Below are 21,015 nucleotides of genomic sequence, written 5' to 3'. Positions count from 1 at the left end.
AAGATAAATATTATTATTATTATCATCAGGTATTCTTTTACACAGGCTTTTTTAGGACATAAGAAGTATATATTGCGTAGGTACAACCTGAATAACCTTCTCTACACCTACTATTTTTATTCATATTTAAAAAAAAACCTTACACGTAATAATAATAATAATAATAATTATAAGAAGGAAAAAAGAGTTATTTAATAAGGAAGAACCACGAATGTACTCCCCCTCCCCTCCCCTCCCCCCATTGTTTTTTAATCGATAAAATTTTGTTTTTTTTTTTTTTACACCTTAATTTACGTCCCTCGCACGAACCTTAACCGTAATTAATTCAAAGTTAAATAAAAAATAAACATGACGTCATCCATGCACCGACAATAGGCAAACGTGGTTTAATATAACTTATTATATTTTAAATAAATAATTATTTGTTGTTTGTAATTATTTAATAATTATTGTAAACGAATTTTTTCTTTTTAGACTTTTGGAAATGTAATTAATAATTAATTAAGTACAACAAGAAAAAAAATGAAAACTAACGGCTTTTAAAGGGGTTTAAGGCGTGTCCCCCTTTGATTCATCATCGCATTTAATTAAACAGTCAAATATTATATTTTTTAGGGGATCCATTAATGAATTTATATCGATTAATATGTGTTCGTATGCAAGACAAAAATAATTTAGTTATGGCATATGGTTTTAAAAATATACAGTAATATTTAAATTTCGTTAAAAAAGCCATTAACTGATTTAACCATTTACGGTTATAATATTGAAGGAAAAAAACCCTGGAATGACGTGTCTCATAGTTTAAAAGTAAAACGTTATATGTTCCAATTTGATTTTTTATAAAATGTGTGACTCATGAAAAAAATCAATTAATACAAGCTAGCATGGATCACTTTCAAAATATTTATCATGTTTATCGTTAATATAGTTTTTATTAATCGTAAAACTATGTTATTAAATGTTTTAATCAATTTAAAACTTAAACTGTTGAGTAAACATAAGAGCTTTTACTCTTTTATCTATTTTTGTTGGTCTTGTTTGTCAGAAAACAAAATCAAGAATTTGATGTTTCAGATTTGAATTTTTTGCATGACTCTATATCAGCACGATTTAAAAGTCGCCTGAAATGTTTTTGCGACATTTAATAATAATTTATTATTGGATTTTATTTTAATATTAATTATTTGTTGCAATTATTTCAATAAAGTTAAATTTTTTTAGACATGGATTGTTTTTGTTTTCTATAGTTCAATTGGAATAGATGTTTATTTCGACCAATGAAATGATGGAATCGTAGGACGCGTCTGAGATTATAAATACACCCAAACTCCGATTTCCGCTCTCACTTTAGTTTGCGGAGCCCGTTACATTGCTTCAAAGACTATAAAATTTTCATTTTTTTATCCGATTATTTATAAAGAAATTTATCAAAATGGTAAGTATATTAATTTTGTTTTATACTCATTTTTACTTATTTTAAATGTACTCTTTGAGTTTTAATTACATTTTGGGATTACATACTACGGATTATATTGGGTCTTATATTAGGCGACGCCATTTTGAATTGCACATGGCAAACGCGTTTAGATTTTGTTAAGCTTGACTCATTTTATATTTCCGGTCTTTATCCTAATTTTATTTTAAATGAAAGATTTACTTTTTACGTGATACTAACTTGTAGATAATAAGAATGGAAATTTTTGCTCCTTTAAAGTTAAGCAGAGGAAGCCTTTAATCTTTTATCCTCTCTTTAAAAAAGAAACGTGTTTGTACATGATGAAGCTACCGGAATTTCGTAGAGGCTAATTTCCTTTTTCTTTTTTTTTAAAGCGTGAATGTATATCAGTTCATGTTGGACAAGCTGGAGTCCAAATTGGTAATGCTTGCTGGGAATTGTACTGTTTGGAACATGGAATCCAACCTGATGGTCAAATGCCCTCTGACAAAACCATCGGAGGAGGAGATGACAGTTTCAACACTTTCTTCAGTGAAACTGGTGCTGGCAAACATGTTCCAAGAGCAGTATTCGTTGACTTGGAACCAACTGTAGTTGGTAAGTTAGTTTTTGCATTTTAATTTATATTTAGGGCTAGTACGAGTTACTTGGTGATTTTTGTGATGAAAATAATTTTAGTCCGTGTTTTTGATAGTTAATGATACAACAGAATTTCTGATTAACCTTTGCAAAAGAGAACATGAGTTTTATATCAGTCTTCATTTTATTAACATATTGATTTTATCTCATTATAGATGAAGTTAGAACTGGAACATACAGACAACTTTTCCACCCTGAACAACTTATCACTGGCAAAGAAGATGCTGCCAACAACTATGCCAGAGGACACTACACAATTGGAAAAGAAATAGTTGATCTCGTTTTGGACAGAATTCGTAAATTGGCTGATCAATGTACTGGTCTTCAAGGATTTTTAATTTTCCATTCCTTTGGTGGTGGTACCGGTTCTGGATTCACTTCATTGTTGATGGAAAGGCTTTCAGTTGACTATGGAAAAAAGAGTAAATTAGAATTTGCCATTTACCCAGCTCCTCAAGTTTCTACTGCCGTCGTTGAACCATACAATTCCATTTTGACTACTCACACCACATTGGAACACTCAGACTGTGCATTTATGGTTGACAATGAAGCTATTTACGATATCTGCAGAAGAAACTTGGACATTGAACGTCCAACCTACACAAACTTGAACAGATTGATTGGTCAAATTGTTTCCTCCATCACCGCTTCTCTTCGTTTCGACGGAGCCTTGAACGTTGACTTGACCGAATTCCAAACCAATTTGGTACCCTACCCACGTATTCACTTCCCCTTGGTTACCTACGCTCCAGTCATTTCCGCCGAAAAAGCTTACCACGAACAATTGAGCGTTGCCGAAATCACCAACGCCTGTTTCGAACCCGCCAACCAAATGGTCAAATGCGATCCTCGTCACGGTAAATACATGGCTTGCTGCATGCTCTACAGAGGAGACGTCGTTCCAAAGGACGTCAACGCTGCCATCGCCACCATCAAAACCAAGAGAACCATTCAATTTGTCGACTGGTGTCCAACCGGTTTCAAGGTCGGTATCAATTACCAACCACCCACCGTCGTACCAGGTGGTGATTTGGCCAAGGTGCAAAGAGCTGTTTGCATGTTGTCCAACACTACGGCCATTGCCGAAGCCTGGGCTCGTCTCGACCACAAATTCGACTTGATGTATGCCAAACGAGCTTTCGTTCATTGGTACGTCGGAGAAGGTATGGAAGAAGGTGAATTTTCCGAAGCTCGTGAAGATCTTGCCGCTCTTGAAAAGGATTACGAAGAAGTTGGTATGGATTCCGTTGAAGGAGAAGGAGAAGGTGGTGACGAATATTAAGCATTTAATTCGAAATTATTTGATTGATGAAAATAAAATGATTATCACATGAGGATTTTGGCTTTTTTCTTATTTATCCTGGATTTTTTAAAAATAAAAAGTCGATTTAATTGGTAATAATAACAATATATATTTGATTATTTTTTACAATTTAAAAAATATAAAATTTTTAGTACATTTTATTAGTCTTAAAGCATAAAAAGAGTAAAACAATATTAATTATCTTACTAAGGCACAATTTGAATTAAAAAAACGTTACATAAAATACTGTTGTCATAAAGCTTTAAAATACATTTCGTTTGGTTAATAAATTAGGGAGAAGACGACAACACGTCATAATAGATTTTTTTTCAAGACGCAAGTAGCTGCACGAATCGAATTTTCTTTTCTCCTAATATTTACTTTTAACATTTTCTTTTTGTAAATGCAAGTTTCGCCACCGCAAATCATAAAATCGAAAAAGATTTTAATGGTATCGTTGACGGTGGATGGAAGGATTTTTAAAAAAAGTTGCCAATTTTTCCCATCGATTTTCCCCCTTGTGGATTCGAGTATGATTGCATTCGAATCGCATTCAATTTTCCACTGACCGTGAATTTCTTCCGGGAAAAATTCGGCTCTCATATGTAATGTACCATCATCAACGTTCATAATAATGTCTTCGTTCCAAATCCCATCTTTTGAATATTTCATTTCCGCGTTGGACGTTTCAAATTTTATTTCCAACTGAAACGAAAACAAAATTTTATCGTTAAAGTTGATTTTTCTTTCTTTATCGAAGAATTTTCCTGTTTCCCTCAACATACTTCCTCAACTTCCTTTTCTTTACATAAATTTATCGTTTTAATTTTATGATTGTTGGTATCACAAACGTATATGATGTCGTCACAGGAACTCATGCAACAGCCTCCAGGTTCGGAAAATAAATTTGATTCTTTGTGCAAACTTGAGGTTGTTCCTGTCTCGACATTTATCTGTTTAATTTTATGATTATACGAATCGCATACGAAAAGGGATTTTCTCTTCTTGTTCCAGGTTAGTCCCAACGGGTGTTGCAATCTGACGTTATAACCTTTACCATCGACATCACCAAAACTGAATAAATCCTGGAATTATTCGATAAAGGGATATGAAACTTATTGTACCTTATTAAAAACTAATGAAAATGATTTTGTATATATGTACTTCTGGAAATCTGGAACCTCCAGCCAAATGTGTCACAGATCCTTTTGTCAATGATAATCGTCTTATGCTTGAGCTTTCCGTGTCAGCAATGAATAAAACTTTTAAATCTTCACTGTATGTTATACCACATGGCTGAGCAAATCCAGCTTTATTTGGTAAATCATTATTTTTATTTTCTTCTTTACCATTTCCCGCTATTGCTAAACATACTTTTTCCTTATACCTTTTAAAATGAGGATTTCAAAAAAAAAAAAAAAAAAAATTTCTTTTAAGGATTTTCTCATTTAACATCCAATGTTTAACTTAAAAACGTACATTTTTCCATTCCACATTCCAGATTCCAAAAAATATGCCCATATTTGATGAGTTCCTGATGTCGCGATGAGTAAAACTTTGGCTGATTTTTCCAATTCTTTATCCCCCGAAAATTTTTCTTCATCTTTTAAAAAACACTGTCGTGAAAGATTTTTAGACAGGGGAATGCGTGCGGTAGGTACAGGCGGCGGTGGCGGTGGAGGAGGAGGTGTGGGAGAAAGAAAAGAATGGGATAAGTTAGAAGTGATTGTAGGCGGAGGCGGTGGCGGTGGCGGCGGTGATAATGATGATGGAGTATGAGAATTATGAGATGAATACGATAAATCAGAAGTCTTATGTAATGATGATGGCGGCGGTGGTGGTGGTGGTACTGAAGGAGTTGAAGACTTTAAAACATCTAAAGATTTTGTAATATGTCTTAAAGGTGAACCAATAGGTTCTGGTATTTTTGGCATTGAAGAAAAATAAAATGTAGCAGATAGACAAACATCCCAGGGAGAAGAAATTTTTTGATTATTTCCTATTTGACCACCAATCAAATCATTTCCTCTTTCGCCATTTCCTACCACTGTAGTCACAATCATTTTATTAAGATCGACCAACCTTATAGCATGATTGTTGGTATCTGCAATGTATAATATACTTTCGTTGAAGAAAGCAAGACCATGTGGTGTATCGAATAGAGCCTCTTGAAAATTTCCATCCTTAAAACCTTGTTCTTTACCTCCAATTGTATACTAGAAGCAATCAAATTAAACAATTAAATAATCTTTCTTCACTTCATTCGAAACATGAGCAAATAACATTTTTTTTTTTTCGACTTTAATCACTTTGGAAAAAGCTGAAATTAAATTTCAAAGTATTTTATTTAATAATTTACCTGTTGTAATTTTAAAGTTTAAATTTAATATATATAACAAAATTACCTTTACAACACCTTCAACATTAAAAATTATTATTCTATGGTTGCCACTATCGGAAACTGCAAATAAGTTGCCCCATCTGGTAATTTTTGAAGGATACTTTAAAGCAGAAGATGAAATTATTTCATCTGATTCTACAATAGGTAACCCATGAGTTGATATTGATGTTTTATAATATTTTAAAGCAACCTTAACATATAATTCCAAATCATCTTTGTGTTGATCTCCTATTAAATTAAATATAATTTTTTGTGATGGATCTGAAACATTGGTATCAATAAATTTTTAAAACTGAAAATAATTCTGATATTAAAAAATTGTACTGTAAAATGATAAATCATCTAGTTTTATACCTGATATTAAAATTGTGGGCCAACAAATAATGTTATACTTATTCCACAAATCACTATTCTTATCGTTCACCACTGGATGTTTGATTCCATATTTTTTTAATGCATCCCCAATATTTTTTGAATTTTTTTCATTTTCAAATTTACCACTATGAACTCCAATCTTTCAGTTGAAACAGCAAAATGATAAAATAATTTTAAACATTTGAAGTTTTAACCCGCCATGTAAATGTTTTTAAATACTCACTATAACAACACCATCTTTCAATGAATATTTTTCTTCAAGTTTTCGAATGATGGGAAACATGTGAAAACAATTAATGCAACCATATGTAAAAAAATCCAATATTACAATTTTTCCTTTTAACAATTCTGAAGAAAGTGGCTTATTTACGTTCAACCAGTCCAAACCTAGAAATACATCATCAAGTTGAGAAAAAAAAAGAAGGAATATAATCTAAGTATGACTAAATTCATTTGTAGAAAAGTAAAATGAAAGAACTACTTAGATATAAGTTTATCATTTTATCATTATCACGATAATAATATACCTCCAAGTATCTTTCAAAGTTTTTAATAAGTATTCTCACCTGTTGGAAAATCAACTTTAACTTCTGACTCATTATTAGCTCTTTTGATGTGTTCGAATACAATTTCTTCAACGTTTTTATTTTCTTTTCCATTGCCCAGCTTTTCATCCAGTTCATCCATAAGAATCAACAACTTTTCCATGACTAATACTTTTTTTAAAAATTAACATTGAAAAGATATCATTTTACACATACAGCAGCAACAACAATCAGGTATGACAACTTAAACATTGACATTTAATTAAGCGCAATTAATATTAAATTCAAATTATTACTAGATTAAGACTTCTTCCTTAATATTTCTTTTAAAATTTTTCTTAACGGTTTCTTTTATAAGTTAAAATTAAAAATAATTCCTTTCTATTGAATTTAAAACAATTTCTAACACGTAATTAAAAAAAAAAAAATGTTAATATAATAAAGAAAGAACACCCCCCGTTTCTAACAAATACAAATAACTGATTTTTTTTTTAGAATTTTTCAGAAAATCATGTCAAAATTTTATTAAAAAATTCATGAAATTTTTTTATATATATATATATATATATATATATATATATATATATATATATATATATATATATATATATATATATATATATATATATAAAATTAAAAACAAAATGATTAATGTTTAAATAAATAATATATTTTATCAAATTAGTTTTGCTTGATTCATTAAACGTTTGTCCGACATCTTTCTTCATGTGCATCATGAGTAAAATTTGTTTAAATTAATTAATTATCCATCACGCACTAAATAAACTACGAAAAAAAAATTAAAATTTAAACAAATAATGAATTTTAAATAAAATTCACAAAAAAAAAAAAACTTTTAAAAAGAAGAAGAAAGGAAAAATGTTTTGTCAGAATAAATGTTTTCTTAATTTTCCAAAAAAAAAACTTTCAACCTTTAATTTATATATATTTTCACAGTTAATTACAAAAATACAAATATATATATTTTTTAATTAATAATTTTATTTATTATTTACATAAGATTCAGAGATCAAAGTGCTTTTTTAAAAAAAAAATCATTGTAATATTTTAAAAAAAAAAAAAGGAGATTTTATGTAATCTCAACTTTTTTTTTTTAAACATCACTCTTTTACTTTAATCATCATCATCATCTCTCATTTAATAAATAAAATTATTATTATTTTATTGTCAAAATGTCAAAAAAAAAAAAATTCTTTTTATTTACCTAAATTTAAAAAAAAAATTCCAATTCCGGTTTTCTTTCCCATGAATGGAAGTCAACAATTTAATTCGTTTTCAATTCGAATGGATATTCGGGATGTTTTTCGACTCTGAAAATAATATTCATATATAAATGAGTGTGTGTGTGTGTGTGCGCGTGTTGTAGAAAAAAGAAAATGGCTTTTACCCTTTGTAAAACAAAAAATTAAATAATCTTCCATTTTCACCGCGATCCAAAGAACTTAAATCCGACATATTGTCTTCGCTTAATTCAAAATTCAAAGCCTAGAAGAAAAAAACAATAAATCAAACATGGCCGCTTCGAATATGATAATAAAAAAGAAAATGATGGTGGAAATAAATTTACTTCGAAATTTTCTTTTATCCGATCTTTCGATGAACTTTTAGGCACGACAGCAATTCCTTTTTGAATAAGAAATCTAAGTAAAATTTGAGCTGGAGTTTTATTTAATTTTGTAGCGATTGACAATACTTTTGGTTCGTTGAGAGGATCAGGTACTTCGTTAGGTTTAAAATCGTACTTGGCTTTAAAGTGATCTTTGGCAGCTGGTGATCCCAGAGGGGCATAAGCCGTCACGGATATCCCTAATTTTTTACACGTGTCTACTAAATCGGGTTGCTGGAGAAAAGCGTGTAATTCCACTTGGAGATTGGCTGGTAAAATCTCAGCATTCGAAACTATTTTTTCAACTTGTGCCTTATTGAAATTAGATAAACCGATATTTTTAGCTAGTCCAGAACGAACAGCCTTTTCCATTTCCTGGAGAAAAAAAAAAAAATACAAAACCAAAAAATATTTGACATTTCAATGTTTCAAAAAAAAAAAAAAGAATTTACTTTCCAAACAGCCAAATGATCCGTTTCTTCATCTAACGCAGGTGGATCCGTTCCAGAGGGAGGATAAAAAAATCCAAAGGGATGATGAACTAAATATAAATCAACGTAATCTAATTTGAGATTTCGAAGGGATTCAGTTAAATATTTTTCCACTTCGGATGGTCTATTTCCAAAATTTGGCAACTGGAAATTAAATAAACAGGAATGACAATTAATTTCAAATTGTAATTTTTTATGAAGCCATTTTGTTGTTGTTGTTGGATTACCCACTTTGGTTGTTATAAAAAGTTCTTCACGTTTTCCACCCTGTTTTATCCATTCTGTTATGGCATTTCCAATTGCTTTTTCATTTCCATAATTATAAGCCGTATCAATTAAACGGTAGCCGATTGAAAAAGCCCAACCAACGGCTTGTTCTACAATTTCCGGTTTTGCCTAAACAATAGTTTTATATTTCAATTTTTTTTTTTTTTTATAATAATAATTACAAATAAAAAATACTGAATTATAAAATAAAAAAAAAAAAAAAAAAAAACGTACAACAAATAATAATTCAAATTTTACAAAATATTAATTTACCTGCCATGTGCCTAATCCTAAGACTGGCATTGATTGTTTGCTTGGTAAAATAATAGCATTCAATGCCATTTTAAACAAGACACTGACTTATTCAAGGCAAACGTTTAAAATACTAATTTTCCAAACGAGTATTATTATTATTATTATTATGTATTCGCATTTTAGTAGCAGAAAAAAAAAAAAAATTACATGAAGGTCAAGTTAAAAATTAGTTAACAAAAAAAAATAAATTAAAATGAATCCAATCCTATAAAACTGAAACAAAAAGAAAACATTTTTTTATATATTTTTTTTACAGCTGATGCTTTTAACACTTTTGTTAAAACTAAAATTATTTAAAAAAAAAAAATAAAAATAAAAATTTAAAGCAGAAACAATTTGAATATTTGTACATGTGCTATATGTAGTTTTAATGCGCATGGAATGTGACGTCACACAATATTTCTCATATTACTCATGTCAAATTTAAAAAGCTCTCCCTAATATTAAACAAAATCATTCTCATTTTTAAATATTATTATTATTATTAAATCAATTTATTTAAAATTATTACCTTTTTACCTTAAAATGTTTATTTTTTAATTTACAGTAATAAAACCAATCAATAATTATTAAAAAAAAAATAATAATAATAATTAATGTATATGTACAATTGAAAATCACGTAAAAATTGTTAGCTTTCTTTTATTAAAAAAAAAAAAATAATAATAATAATAATGCTTTTTAAATGACCACGTCATAGATTTATTTATTTTTTATATAAATAATATAAAATTTCCTCCTTCTCTTTTAATACATGACAAGATATTTTTTTTTTTCTTTCTTTCAAAATAAATTTTTGTTTGATTCTTTTTGCTGTTGTTGCTATTATTATTATTATTACTCTTCAATTAATAAATTATTTATTATTATCTTCTTGCAAAAATTGTTTGACAGACACTTTAGATTTCATGTAATTTTCTTGTTCGTCACTTTTTTTAATAATTTCATCGAATTCTTGTTTCCAACCGAGTAAATCCACAAGTTGTTCGCATAGTTCGTCGCAATCCCCTAAAAACGCGACATCCCTGTAATTTTTATCGGAATCTAAATCCAGACCACCCCCCAATCCGAAAATAGACATGAATTTATCTTTCTGCCCTGCTTTTTCCCTATTAAGAAGTAATCTGGGACAATTAGAATTGACTCTGTCAACTAATGAAGCAAAGGGTTGAACGGCTAAAGAAGAACCCATAATAATGAGTAAATCAGCTTTGGGAAAATCCTCTTCGGAAAGGGAAAAAAATCGATTTGGAAGGTTTTCGCCGAAAAAAACAATATCCGGTTTCACGACGCCTTTGCAATCTTCACACAATGGCACTTTTTCTGTGAAAATTTTATCTGAAATAAAAATTTATTGAAATTATTCCATTATGAAAGCTAATTACTTTTTTTTTTTTTTTTTGATAAAAATAAAATAATGTATACTTTTCATCCATTCCAATGAATATTTTTTTTTACAAGATAAACAATGAGACGTGTAAAACGTTCCGTGAGCTTCGACAACTTTTTCCGAAGGAATCCCGGCTAATTTTTCCAAACCGTCTATATTTTGAGTGTAATGTCGTAGAAGTAAACCTTTTTCGTGAAGCAATCGAACGAAATAATGAGCAACGGTAGGTTTATACGAACCGGGAAATAATTCTTTGGCCAAATGAAAAAAAGGCTCGGGATTTTCTTTAAAATAATCAATTGCAAATATTGCCTAAAAAGAATAACATAAAATTAATGGCCGCCTTCCTGTAATTTTTACCAATTCTTTGAATTCCCTGACTTTCGATATAATCTCTGACATCGAGCAGTTGGTTTAATTGTTTTCATAATCAAGTAAATTGAATGTTTATGTATCGATATCAAAAACAAATTTAAAAAAAATAAATCGAGTTTTCAAAAATTTCAAATGTTTACCGACATGTTTCATTACCTTTAAATTATTGCATTTTTAATAATAAATTTTATTATTTAAAAAACATGTTCACAATAAAAATAATAATTTTTCAAATAAACTCACCTGCGGATGAGGTAACTTGTATTTTCCCAAATTATCATATAATCCAGAACCTGGAGAACGAAAATCTGGAATTCCCGCAGATGTTGATATGCCAGCACCTGCCATTACAACTATTTTTTGACATTTGTCAGATTTTATATAATTTACAATTCCTGTGATGGAAACTTCATCCAAAACCTGTACAGCTTTCTATTTGAAATAATAATACTTTTAATTAATAATTTTTTTTTAATATGCTTGGTGATTATGATGAAAAAAACATTACCTCTTTTTTAGACTGACCACAAAATGAACATGCAACTGGCAAAAGAGAACAATTTGCTCCCATTTAGTTCCAAATATTTCGTTAGGTACTGTCAATTCGATTGATCAATATTCGAGTACTTAATTTAATATATTTTTATTTAATTTTTTTATAAACACTAATAACCTTATTTATCATTATCATTATCAGTAAACAACTTAACTATAATTATTGTAAAACAAATTTGGAAAGCTGTTTGTGGACAGAATTAAATTTTTAAAAAATAGAATTTAATTGCATAATTTTAATACTTATGAGCTTTTATCAGCACTTTACAAATTGAAAATTATTGTTTTAAGTTGTTAGCATAGAGAAAATTTTTATTTGTTGCCAATCAAAAAAAAAATAAATACAAAAATTTTTTAGGGAGCAGTGTTTTCACTTGTTGCATAATTCTTTGTGGTTTTTCCCTATTACAGTAAAAAATGAAATGAAATAATAATTAATACCTTTTTTGGTTCTTCTGATTTTTTTTCATCAGAACTAAATCCAAGTTTCTCTGACATAAATCTTCTAATGGCTTCAACTACACTTTCATCATCTTTTGAAGTACTTTGCTCAGATGAATGTAAAATTTTTGATGATTTACTACATGTTTCTTTTTCTTCTTCTTCTTTTTCTTCTTGAGTTGTATCAGTTTTGGAATTGGAATCATCTTTCTCTTTCGAAGTTCCTTCGTTTTTCGAAGAATTGTTATCTAAAAATTGAATGAATAAAAAATTAAGAAACTCAAATTTTATTAAATTTCATTATTTCTGTATAATAATTTTATCATTATTAAAAAATTTTATGAAAAATACCTACCCATATTTTCAAAAAATATTAATTATAAAAACGCAACACTTTTTTAATGACTTAGCTTTTTCAACACATAAATAATGTCATAAAAAAGAATTTTTTTAAATAAGAAGTGGCAGTAGAATTTAATTCGATATTCCGATAAATATTTCTGTTTATTATACTTATCGTCAAACATCGATTTATAGTTACACTTTAAAACAATACTTATTTACTTACTACTTGTTTAAAGTTATTAAGTTAACTTTAAAAAATGTTAGCGAGCAGATTGTGCTCAAACGAAAAAATTTTAAATTTCTTTGTATACCCTCGGAAATTTAATAAATTCATAAATATTGTAATATTTTTTAAATACAAACGTTTTTTAATTTGTTTTTGCAGCCTTTTAAAAGAAAGGTTTTATTTTAGACAACAAATGCCAATAGAATTTTCATAAGGAATAAGAGTTTATTTCATCATTTAAAGTTTAATAATGCTGTATTTCAACCTAATTGGTCATTTATCAGAAGTCAAGTTACAGTACCGATTGCCAAAGTAGCCACACAAAAACCTGTAGGTATCTGGCTAACTATTTGTTCAGGAATGGTATACCTTGCTGTTGCCATTGGAGGTTACACTCGTTTAACCGAATCTGGACTATCTATGGTTACTTGGAAATTTGCATATGAAAAATACCCTTCATCTGAAGATGAATGGGAAAATGAATTTAAAAAATATCAAGAGTATCCAGAATATAAGCAGTATGTTTAGGAAAGTTTTTTTTTTTTAATTAAATATTTTTAAATTATTCTCTTAAATATGCTTAATAATTTTTAGGTTGAAGAAAGATATAACATTATCTGAATTTAAAAATATATGGTTAACTGAATATTTTCACAGAAATTGGGGAAGATTTCTTGGTCTTTCCTTTTTCATACCTGCCGGTTTGTTTTGGATGAAAGGCTATTTGTCGCCATTTTTAAAAAAAAGAATTTCAGTTTTTGGACTACTAATTGGAGCTCAGGGATTGATGGGATGGTATATGGTCAAATCTGGTTTAGAAGATAGATTTCACAAAGATACTGAAATTCCAAGAGTTAGTCAGTATAGATTAGCAACTCATTTGGGACTTGCATTGACTTTGTACACTGGATTATTATGGACAGCTCTTGAACTTTTATTACCTACACAAAAAATTGTATCTCATTCTAATATTAAAACTTTAAAAATATTGTCTCATACTTGTAAAGGAATGGTATTTCTTACTGCTCTTTCAGGTAAAAAAAAAAATCTACACAATGTACAATACCCACAAAAAAAAATTTTTTTTAACCTCAAATATAAAATTATTTCTTTTCAGGAGCTTTTGTTGCTGGTTTGGATGCAGGACTAGTTTATAACTCATTCCCTAAAATGGGTGATAAATGGATTCCCGATGATGTATTAGATTTATCGCCATGGTACAAAAATTTTACTGAAAATCCAACAGCTGTTCAGTTAGATCACAGAATTTTGGTAAATATTAAATATATATATATTTTTTTTAAAATTAAAAATCCTTATTTATTTAAATAAAATTACTTTTTAGGGTATATCAACTTTTTCATTAATCATGATTACAAAACTAATTTCAAGAAAATACCATCTGCCTAAGACGGCAAAATGGGCAGTCAATTCTTTAACTTTAATGGCTATATTACAAGTTTTGATGGGAATATCCACTCTAGTTCATTATGTTCCTACATCACAAGCAGTGGCTCATCAATCAGGATCGACAACTTTGCTAACAACTGCCATTTGGTTTGCTCATGAAATGAAAAAATTAAAATATGTTCCAAAATAAATTCAAAATGTATTGTTCGAGTAAGTTTTCAAGATTGTTTTAATAAAAAAAGAAAAATCAAAACTTTTATAAACTCAATGCATAAAGATTTTATCACTAAAACTTTTTTTTTTTTTTCCAGATGTTACTGATCGATGAAGAATTAAAGTTACATTTTAACTATTTATATACTTCTATTGTAATGAATCGATAATAGCATTCAATAAGTAATATAAAATTATGTATCAAAAATTGATTTGTTTTACTTTAATACACACACACACATTTATAAAAAAGCTAATTTAAAAACTTTTAATTTTTTTTATTATATTCATGCTTCATAGTTTTCATAATATATAACCAATATTGACATCTAATTTTATCATATTTGTTCGCAAGTAAATCACAAAGCTGAAACGAAAAAATCAAGTACTGTTACTCTTTAATATTAAAATTTTTTCATTTTTAAATAAAATGTAAATGTAATTAGTATTATAATAAAAAAAAGTTGCATAAAAAAATAATACTTAAGTGTAATTAAATTTTCCTTACCTCTAATGCAAATGGTATATTAAAAAAATCATTACTAATGTTCGACTGAGTCATCTCTTCGCATAAATCAACTATGTGAGCTAATAAAAATGAATTGGTACTTCCACTTTCATAAAAATCTTTACAAATACTACATATCTTTTTATAAACATCAGAATCGATGATACAATGTGATCTAAGTCTATAAAAGAACACAAAGTTACAACATTTTTTAAAAAAATATTATTTCATAATTATACGAATGATTTTTCTTTACCCCTTTAAATAATTCCAAGCACTTTCATTTTTTAAAACTTGTTTTAATTTTTTATAAGTAAAATCAATTTCTCTATCTAAAATATTTGGAGTGAAATGTGTTGTATTTTTAATTACAAAATGTCTTTGATTCCAAGCCGAATTGTTTCTAACATCATTTTCTAAAAGACGTTCCACATATTCTAATTCATTATCGTATAAACTGAAATAATCAATAAGTTACACAAATAGTATTTTTTTAAAAAATGTAAATCATTAATTAATATTGAAATAATTTAAATATTGTGTTAATTTTAATGGATATTTTTTAATACTTGCTTAAATGTTTTAATGACCCATTGCCTGTATTGCCAGGCATGATAATTTTTAGCATCCAAACCTAAGATTATTTCAGTAAGCTCTAATTCATGACTTGGATCTTGCAACCATTCTACTATTACTTGTCTATGATGCCTGTAAAATAAAAGAATACACATAATTAAACATTTTTTATTTACTACAGTTTCAAACAAATATCAGTCGATTGTTACTCACCAAACTTGATAATTTTTTTCATTGGCTTCTATCATATTTTTAGTATAATTTAACTCTTCTAAGAGATTCTTGTTTAAATACTTAAGAAGATCTCTCCTGTATTTCCAAACGGTGTAATTGGCAGGATTTAATTCTAAAGCATCTTTAGTAAGTTCTAAGGCTCGTTCTGACTTTTCTTGACTTTTTAATATTGCTCGAAAATAACCGTAAACATCAGAAACTGTATAAATAATAAAAATCAGTTAAAAACTCTTTCGCTAAAATTTGTTACCATGATACAAAAAAATTTTTTAAATCTTACATCTATCTGTGTAAGAAATAGAAACTACGGGATACTCCCCGTCATCCTGCGGTACAGGCTTGACATCAAGCCATTCTTCTCTATCTTTATAAAAAACCCAATCTTTATCGTTAACATTAGGCGAAATTCGATTTTCCTCTTCCATATTAAAAAAAAAAAAAGTATTAATTCGATAAATTGTAATAATTACATGATCAAGTACACCATAAAGTTTATAAACTGAATATCATAGATTAAACAAATAATAAATTAAAAACGGTTTTTTTACTCTATGTCCTTGTTACTGAACGTAACGTTTAAAACTTTTTAGGAAAATGTCGGACAACATCTAATAAAAAAACTTTTTATAAAATTTGCAAAAAAAAAAAAAATAATTTCAATTAAATATTTCTTTTGATACGTTTGATACAAAGAAATTATTCAACTTTATTTAATAAAAAGTAATTATTTTTATGTTTAATTTTTTCCATTTGTGATTCGTTGGTGACAAAAAACTACTGTTAAATTTTTTCAACAAATTAATTTCAGACATTTTATAAGATTAAGAAAAGTAAAATCATTTAAATGTAATGGTGTATAGTGTACTCGTAATTTTACAACTCAATTTGTATTCTATTGGAAAATAAGATTAAAATTTTTTATAAAAAAACTAAAGAAAATGAAAGCTGAAAGACCTTGGCCTGAATAAGAGGTACTTGTTTTGTGTGGCTTTTGTGAATTTTTTTATTAAACCTTCCAACATTTAGCAAAACTTAGCTATAACAATTTTGATTATATTTTATTTTTTTTTTTTAGTAAAATAAAAGAAATTTCAATTGCAAAACTAAGAAATTAATCATCAATCATACTATTCTATTAGCATTCACACAAGAATACAAAGAATCAAATTTTACAAATTATTCATAATTAGGAAAAATTAGGTAAAATTATTTTTTATTCTTTTAACTAAAAGTTAATCAAAATTCATTTTAAAGGCTTTCTTTAAAAATAAGAAAAAATTTCAATTCAGAAACATTATTACAAATGTTTTTATTTAAATAAATAAGAACAAAAAAAAAAAGAGAGAGAGAGATAAAAGATGATAATAAACTTGAAAACAAATAACATGCTTATAATATTCTACATAAAATTCTATTCACGTTATGTATATATATAAATTCGTCACATTATTTACAGATAAAATTATGCCTTAATAAATAATAAATCTCATATTAATTAATAAACAAATTTTTTTTTTCGTTTTTTTTTTTTAAAATGTCGTCGTCGATTGTTTACATAACAAATATATTTAATCACAATTCGACAATTGTACCCATTTCAACTCCTGATGATATATTTTTATTATTATTTCTAAAATTTTTTGTTTTAGATTCCAATTCGAGTTCCATTGTAAGACTTTCAACTTCTGCTTCTAAGGTTCTACTCCTTCTAAACATTTGAACGTAATTTAATTGTAATTGCCTTTGATACCTTAATACTTTTTCTTTTTCTTGTGCCCACGTGATTCTTTCCTGTTCGAAATCTGTCCTTTCGGACAAAAGTTGATTTTTTAACCTGTGTAATTCATTATTTAATTCTTTAACATCATCCATTTGAATTTCATTATCATCATCCAATTTTAAAATACTGTTTTTTTTTTTTTTTGGCTTTTCTATTTCTGATAATTTATTATTATTATTATTTTTATCATCCGGTTTTTTTTTACCAGTTATATTATTATTATTATTATTTTTACATTTTTCAACATCCAATTCTTTTTTTAATTTTTCTATTTCTTCAATCAATTTAATTTTATCATCTTGTTCTTCTTTTAAAACTTGACAAACGTCAATTATTTCCCTACGTAATGTCGTCAATTCGTTTTTCAATGATTCCGATTCGGATGATTCAAATTCTTTTTTCATTCGTTCTTTTTCTAATTCTTCTCTCAAATTTTTTTTTTCATTTTTCAGACTATCGATTTCTTTTTCGTATTTTTCAATTTCTTTGACAAGCAAGGATTTTTCACTTTCTCTTTTATCAAATTCGACTTTTAAATCTTTCAATTGATTCCGGAGTTGAATCAATTCGTGACCTTTTGACGTTTGTTCGCCCTGTGCAGAAAAAAAAAAAAAAAAAAAAAAAAAAGATTGACATTGGCATTATTCATTTTTTTTTTTTTTTTTAAAACAAGTTTTTCGTTTGAAATGATGGCGGATAATAAAATTTACCTGAGAGTCTTTTAATTGTGCTTTGAGCAAAGACATTTCCCCCGTTTTTTGACATAGTCCCCATTCCGTTTCTTCTAATCTTCCACGTAATAAATCGACTTCCTGTCGCAAATCCGTCGTTTCCCGAGCAGCTCTATCGGCTTCCTCTCTTAGTCTTTTCTTTTCCTGTTGTAACTGATAGGTTTGCATCATGAGCATTTGTTCCAATTTTAATACTTTTTGAGCGCTAGTCCTTAATCTATTTTCGTGTACGGCTTTTAACCTTCTCTTATCCCTTTCCCAAGCTCTTTCTTTTTCTTGATAAACCCGAATTATGGCTTGCTCATTGTGTTCCATTGTCTGTCTTAGGTAAACCAATTCTGAATCTCTTTCCCTTAATGCCGTTTCTAATTCCGCAACTCCTGAGTCTGACGGAGAGGGAGTTAAATCTAGCAAACTACTGTTACTCTCTGAATTTGATATCATACGAAATGATGACGATTTCGTTCTGCAAAAGTAAAAGTTGAAATAAGTTATTTAAAATGATTTGTTTTTATCTAAACAACAAAAAAAATGATGATTAGACGTGTATCGAATGAAAAAATTATAAAAACGTAGACAATAATATATGATTTAATCGAATATTAATTATGCATTGTAAAGTTGTGCCGCCAACGAACAATAAATAAAAATAATAATAATAATAATAATAATTACTTACTTTGTAGGGAGACTGCAATGACTATTATTTCTTGAAAACGAAGATCCGGGTGATTTACTACAATGTCGAACACTTTCCATCGAATCATAAGTATGTAATTTTTGTGGTAACGAAGATAAAGAAGCCATTCCCAATGGAGGTGATGATGCTGACGATAGAGATTTTCTATCTAATGAATAATTAAAACTATTGTGATGATGATGTCTTAAATCTGTACTACCTGCAACAAAATCACGGTGAGTTATTTTAAAAAAACAATAATAATAATAATAATAATTAAGTAAGTTTTAAAAATGATACCGACTTCCGTAAAGTGTAAGCTGTGATCCAGGTCTTGTAAGAATCGGTGTTGATCCATATCTTTCATTTCCGTTATTAAATCTTGCATTTGACATTAAACCGATGGGTTTAAACGCGATCGGTCGCACAACAACTTTCCCCTTAAAAAAATAAAAACAAAACAAATATTTAAACTAGTGACACGATAAAAATAAAAAAAAAAAAAGCGCGCGAAAAAGAAATCGACGATCGAAATCCTTTTAAGAAATAAATGATGACGTCAATCGTTTATCCTTATACGTAGGTACGTAAAACTTTCCATAAATTACTTGGCGGGGGGGGGGAAATTTATTTATTAGTAAAAAAACTTTTCTAATTGTCGTCATGAGATAAAAGTTATTATTATTATTATTATTATGATGTGAGAAAATAAAATTCGCATAATTAATCTCTGTCAGTTTTTTTACACACGCACGCAGACATTCACCCAATGTAATAAAATTAATGTACCCCTAATTGAAAAAAAATTTTTTTTTTTAAAATAAATTGATAGAATTTAAAATCCGCCATTTTATTTCGCATGAAAAATAAATTCGAAAGAGAGAGAAAAAAAAAAAAACATTCTCACGAATATTACCTTTAAAAAAAAAAAAAAAAAAATTACTTTGTTTCTTTTTTCTTTTTGCAAATCATCACGATTTGGCGGTTAAAAAGGTTTCACGAAATGAATTTACATAAAAGGAATAATGAAAATTCAAAAAAAACAGTTTTGCCAACTTAATAATAGAATTGATCGAATTGATTTTTTCCTTTTCCTTTGACCTCAATGATAACAAATAATATTTAAAATATAATTAATACAAAATCGAGAGAGAGAGAAACGATTTAGTCGGTTTTTTTTTAAGGACGGTGGTTATAAAAACCTTGTAAAGATGACCAATCGTAAAAAAGTTAACCTAATCGCGTCTAATCGTCAAGAAATATATAAAAAATCTGAGTCACAAAATGAACTCACACAACATGACGCAACGTTTTTAAATATAATGATCTTTTTTTTTCTTTTTACCACCTACGCACGCACACGCACGCACGCACACACACACACGCACAACGATCAATAAAAAATCATTTCGACAAAAAAACAACTTAAAATTTTTTCGGGTTCGAACGTAATAAAAAAAAAAATAGATTTTTACCTTTTTAAATATTAGTTTCGACCATAAAATTTTATTTTCTTTTTTTTTTTTTTTTTTTTTTGTTACTTCAATAACAAACCAACGCATTATTATTATTATTATCATTATCATTATTATTATTATCATCATCTTCTTTTTGGAAAATTTAAAAGAAAAAAAAATTTCGTTTTTCTGTTTTTCCGTTTGAGATTTTTCAACAATACGATCCATTATTATTGATACGAGGAAAGAAAAGTTTTTTTTTTTTTTTTTTTTTTTTTAATTAAAAGGTCAAAGGTTAGGGGTAAATTAAAAAAATTTAGGTTGTGAGCAACCTAAACCTAGTTACCTACCTACCAACCTTATAATTTTACGGATTAATATTTACTTTATTATTATTATAATCGTAAATAAAAAATTTTTGAATTTTACCGTGAAAGAAAATTTTTTTATTTTATCGATGATGATAATAATAATAGGTACGCGTGCGTGTGCACGTGCGCGTTTTTTTTTTTTAAATTAATTAATAAATAATATAAATAAAACGTTTCGACAGATTAACAAATAAATAATTTTTTTTTAAAATTCGTGATTTGATTGGGATTGATCGTGTGAGAAAATTTTTTTATTTTTTGGGGGGGGCGGTGGGGGGGTTAAATAAATTCAAATACGAGTT

At 27.8% G+C, this 21,015-nt stretch overlaps 7 protein-coding genes across 7 annotated transcripts in view; 2 read left to right on the top strand and 5 right to left on the bottom strand.

Annotated features, from left to right (window-relative positions):
- The first annotated feature begins 1,362 nt into the window (after nucleotides 1-1,362).
- On the top strand, nucleotides 1,363-3,435 carry Phum_PHUM420710 (tubulin alpha-1 chain). The gene is made up of 3 exons (XM_002429076.1): nucleotides 1,363-1,438; nucleotides 1,834-2,056; nucleotides 2,254-3,435. Exons 1-3 carry the CDS (start codon nucleotides 1,436-1,438, stop codon nucleotides 3,378-3,380), a joined length of 1,353 nt encoding a protein of 450 aa, XP_002429121.1. The 5' UTR covers nucleotides 1,363-1,435; the 3' UTR covers nucleotides 3,381-3,435.
- Nucleotides 3,436-3,713: 278 nt separating this feature from the next.
- Nucleotides 3,714-6,885, bottom strand: Phum_PHUM420700 (uncharacterized protein; the record flags this gene model as incomplete). The annotated part of the gene is made up of 8 exons (XM_002429075.1): nucleotides 3,714-4,106; nucleotides 4,187-4,486; nucleotides 4,566-4,788; nucleotides 4,881-5,617; nucleotides 5,807-6,063; nucleotides 6,157-6,316; nucleotides 6,401-6,564; nucleotides 6,744-6,885. The coding sequence occupies 8 exons, from the start codon at nucleotides 6,883-6,885 to the stop codon at nucleotides 3,714-3,716; spliced, it is 2,376 nt and encodes a 791-aa protein (XP_002429120.1).
- A 1,122-nt stretch (nucleotides 6,886-8,007) lies between these two features.
- Phum_PHUM420690 (aldose reductase, putative) lies at nucleotides 8,008-9,449 on the bottom strand (the record flags this gene model as incomplete). Its single annotated transcript, XM_002429074.1, has 6 exons — nucleotides 8,008-8,053; nucleotides 8,131-8,228; nucleotides 8,311-8,724; nucleotides 8,802-8,984; nucleotides 9,072-9,236; nucleotides 9,381-9,449. The coding sequence occupies 6 exons, from the start codon at nucleotides 9,447-9,449 to the stop codon at nucleotides 8,008-8,010; spliced, it is 975 nt and encodes a 324-aa protein (XP_002429119.1).
- Nucleotides 9,450-9,811: 362 nt separating this feature from the next.
- Phum_PHUM420680 (NAD-dependent deacetylase sirtuin-2, putative) lies at nucleotides 9,812-11,758 on the bottom strand (the record flags this gene model as incomplete). The annotated part of the gene is made up of 5 exons (XM_002429073.1): nucleotides 9,812-9,859; nucleotides 10,321-10,760; nucleotides 10,848-11,124; nucleotides 11,431-11,619; nucleotides 11,696-11,758. The coding sequence occupies 5 exons, from the start codon at nucleotides 11,756-11,758 to the stop codon at nucleotides 9,812-9,814; spliced, it is 1,017 nt and encodes a 338-aa protein (XP_002429118.1).
- Nucleotides 11,759-12,785: 1,027 nt separating this feature from the next.
- Phum_PHUM420670 (cytochrome C oxidase assembly protein cox15, putative) lies at nucleotides 12,786-14,354 on the top strand (the record flags this gene model as incomplete). Its single annotated transcript, XM_002429072.1, has 5 exons — nucleotides 12,786-12,833; nucleotides 12,941-13,272; nucleotides 13,349-13,788; nucleotides 13,872-14,026; nucleotides 14,100-14,354. 5 exons carry the CDS (start codon nucleotides 12,786-12,788, stop codon nucleotides 14,352-14,354), a joined length of 1,230 nt encoding a protein of 409 aa, XP_002429117.1.
- Nucleotides 14,355-14,645: 291 nt separating this feature from the next.
- On the bottom strand, nucleotides 14,646-16,120 carry Phum_PHUM420660 (protein farnesyltransferase/geranylgeranyltransferase type I alpha subunit, putative; the record flags this gene model as incomplete). The annotated part of the gene is made up of 6 exons (XM_002429071.1): nucleotides 14,646-14,744; nucleotides 14,886-15,066; nucleotides 15,142-15,342; nucleotides 15,459-15,593; nucleotides 15,675-15,894; nucleotides 15,976-16,120. The coding sequence occupies 6 exons, from the start codon at nucleotides 16,118-16,120 to the stop codon at nucleotides 14,646-14,648; spliced, it is 981 nt and encodes a 326-aa protein (XP_002429116.1).
- Nucleotides 16,121-17,267: 1,147 nt separating this feature from the next.
- Nucleotides 17,268-21,015, bottom strand: part of Phum_PHUM420550 (axoneme-associated protein mst101, putative) — a gene marked incomplete at both ends in the record, with an annotated part of 5,112 nt that continues 1,364 nt past the window's right edge. Inside the window, 4 exons of the mRNA XM_002429070.1 lie at nucleotides 17,268-18,068; nucleotides 18,186-18,672; nucleotides 18,886-19,105; nucleotides 19,190-19,325. Of these exons, the coding sequence (XP_002429115.1) occupies nucleotides 17,268-18,068; nucleotides 18,186-18,672; nucleotides 18,886-19,105; nucleotides 19,190-19,325 (1,644 nt within the window). The remainder of the gene's footprint in view (nucleotides 18,069-18,185; nucleotides 18,673-18,885; nucleotides 19,106-19,189; nucleotides 19,326-21,015) is intronic.

Source organism: Pediculus humanus, genomic scaffold (genome assembly GCF_000006295.1).
Source record: "Pediculus humanus corporis 1103172108186 genomic scaffold, whole genome shotgun sequence".
Taxonomy (NCBI): Eukaryota; Metazoa; Arthropoda; class Insecta; order Psocodea; family Pediculidae; genus Pediculus; species Pediculus humanus.
The sequence above is the reverse complement of the archived record's forward strand: the minus strand, read 5'-3'. Positions and strand labels throughout refer to the sequence as shown.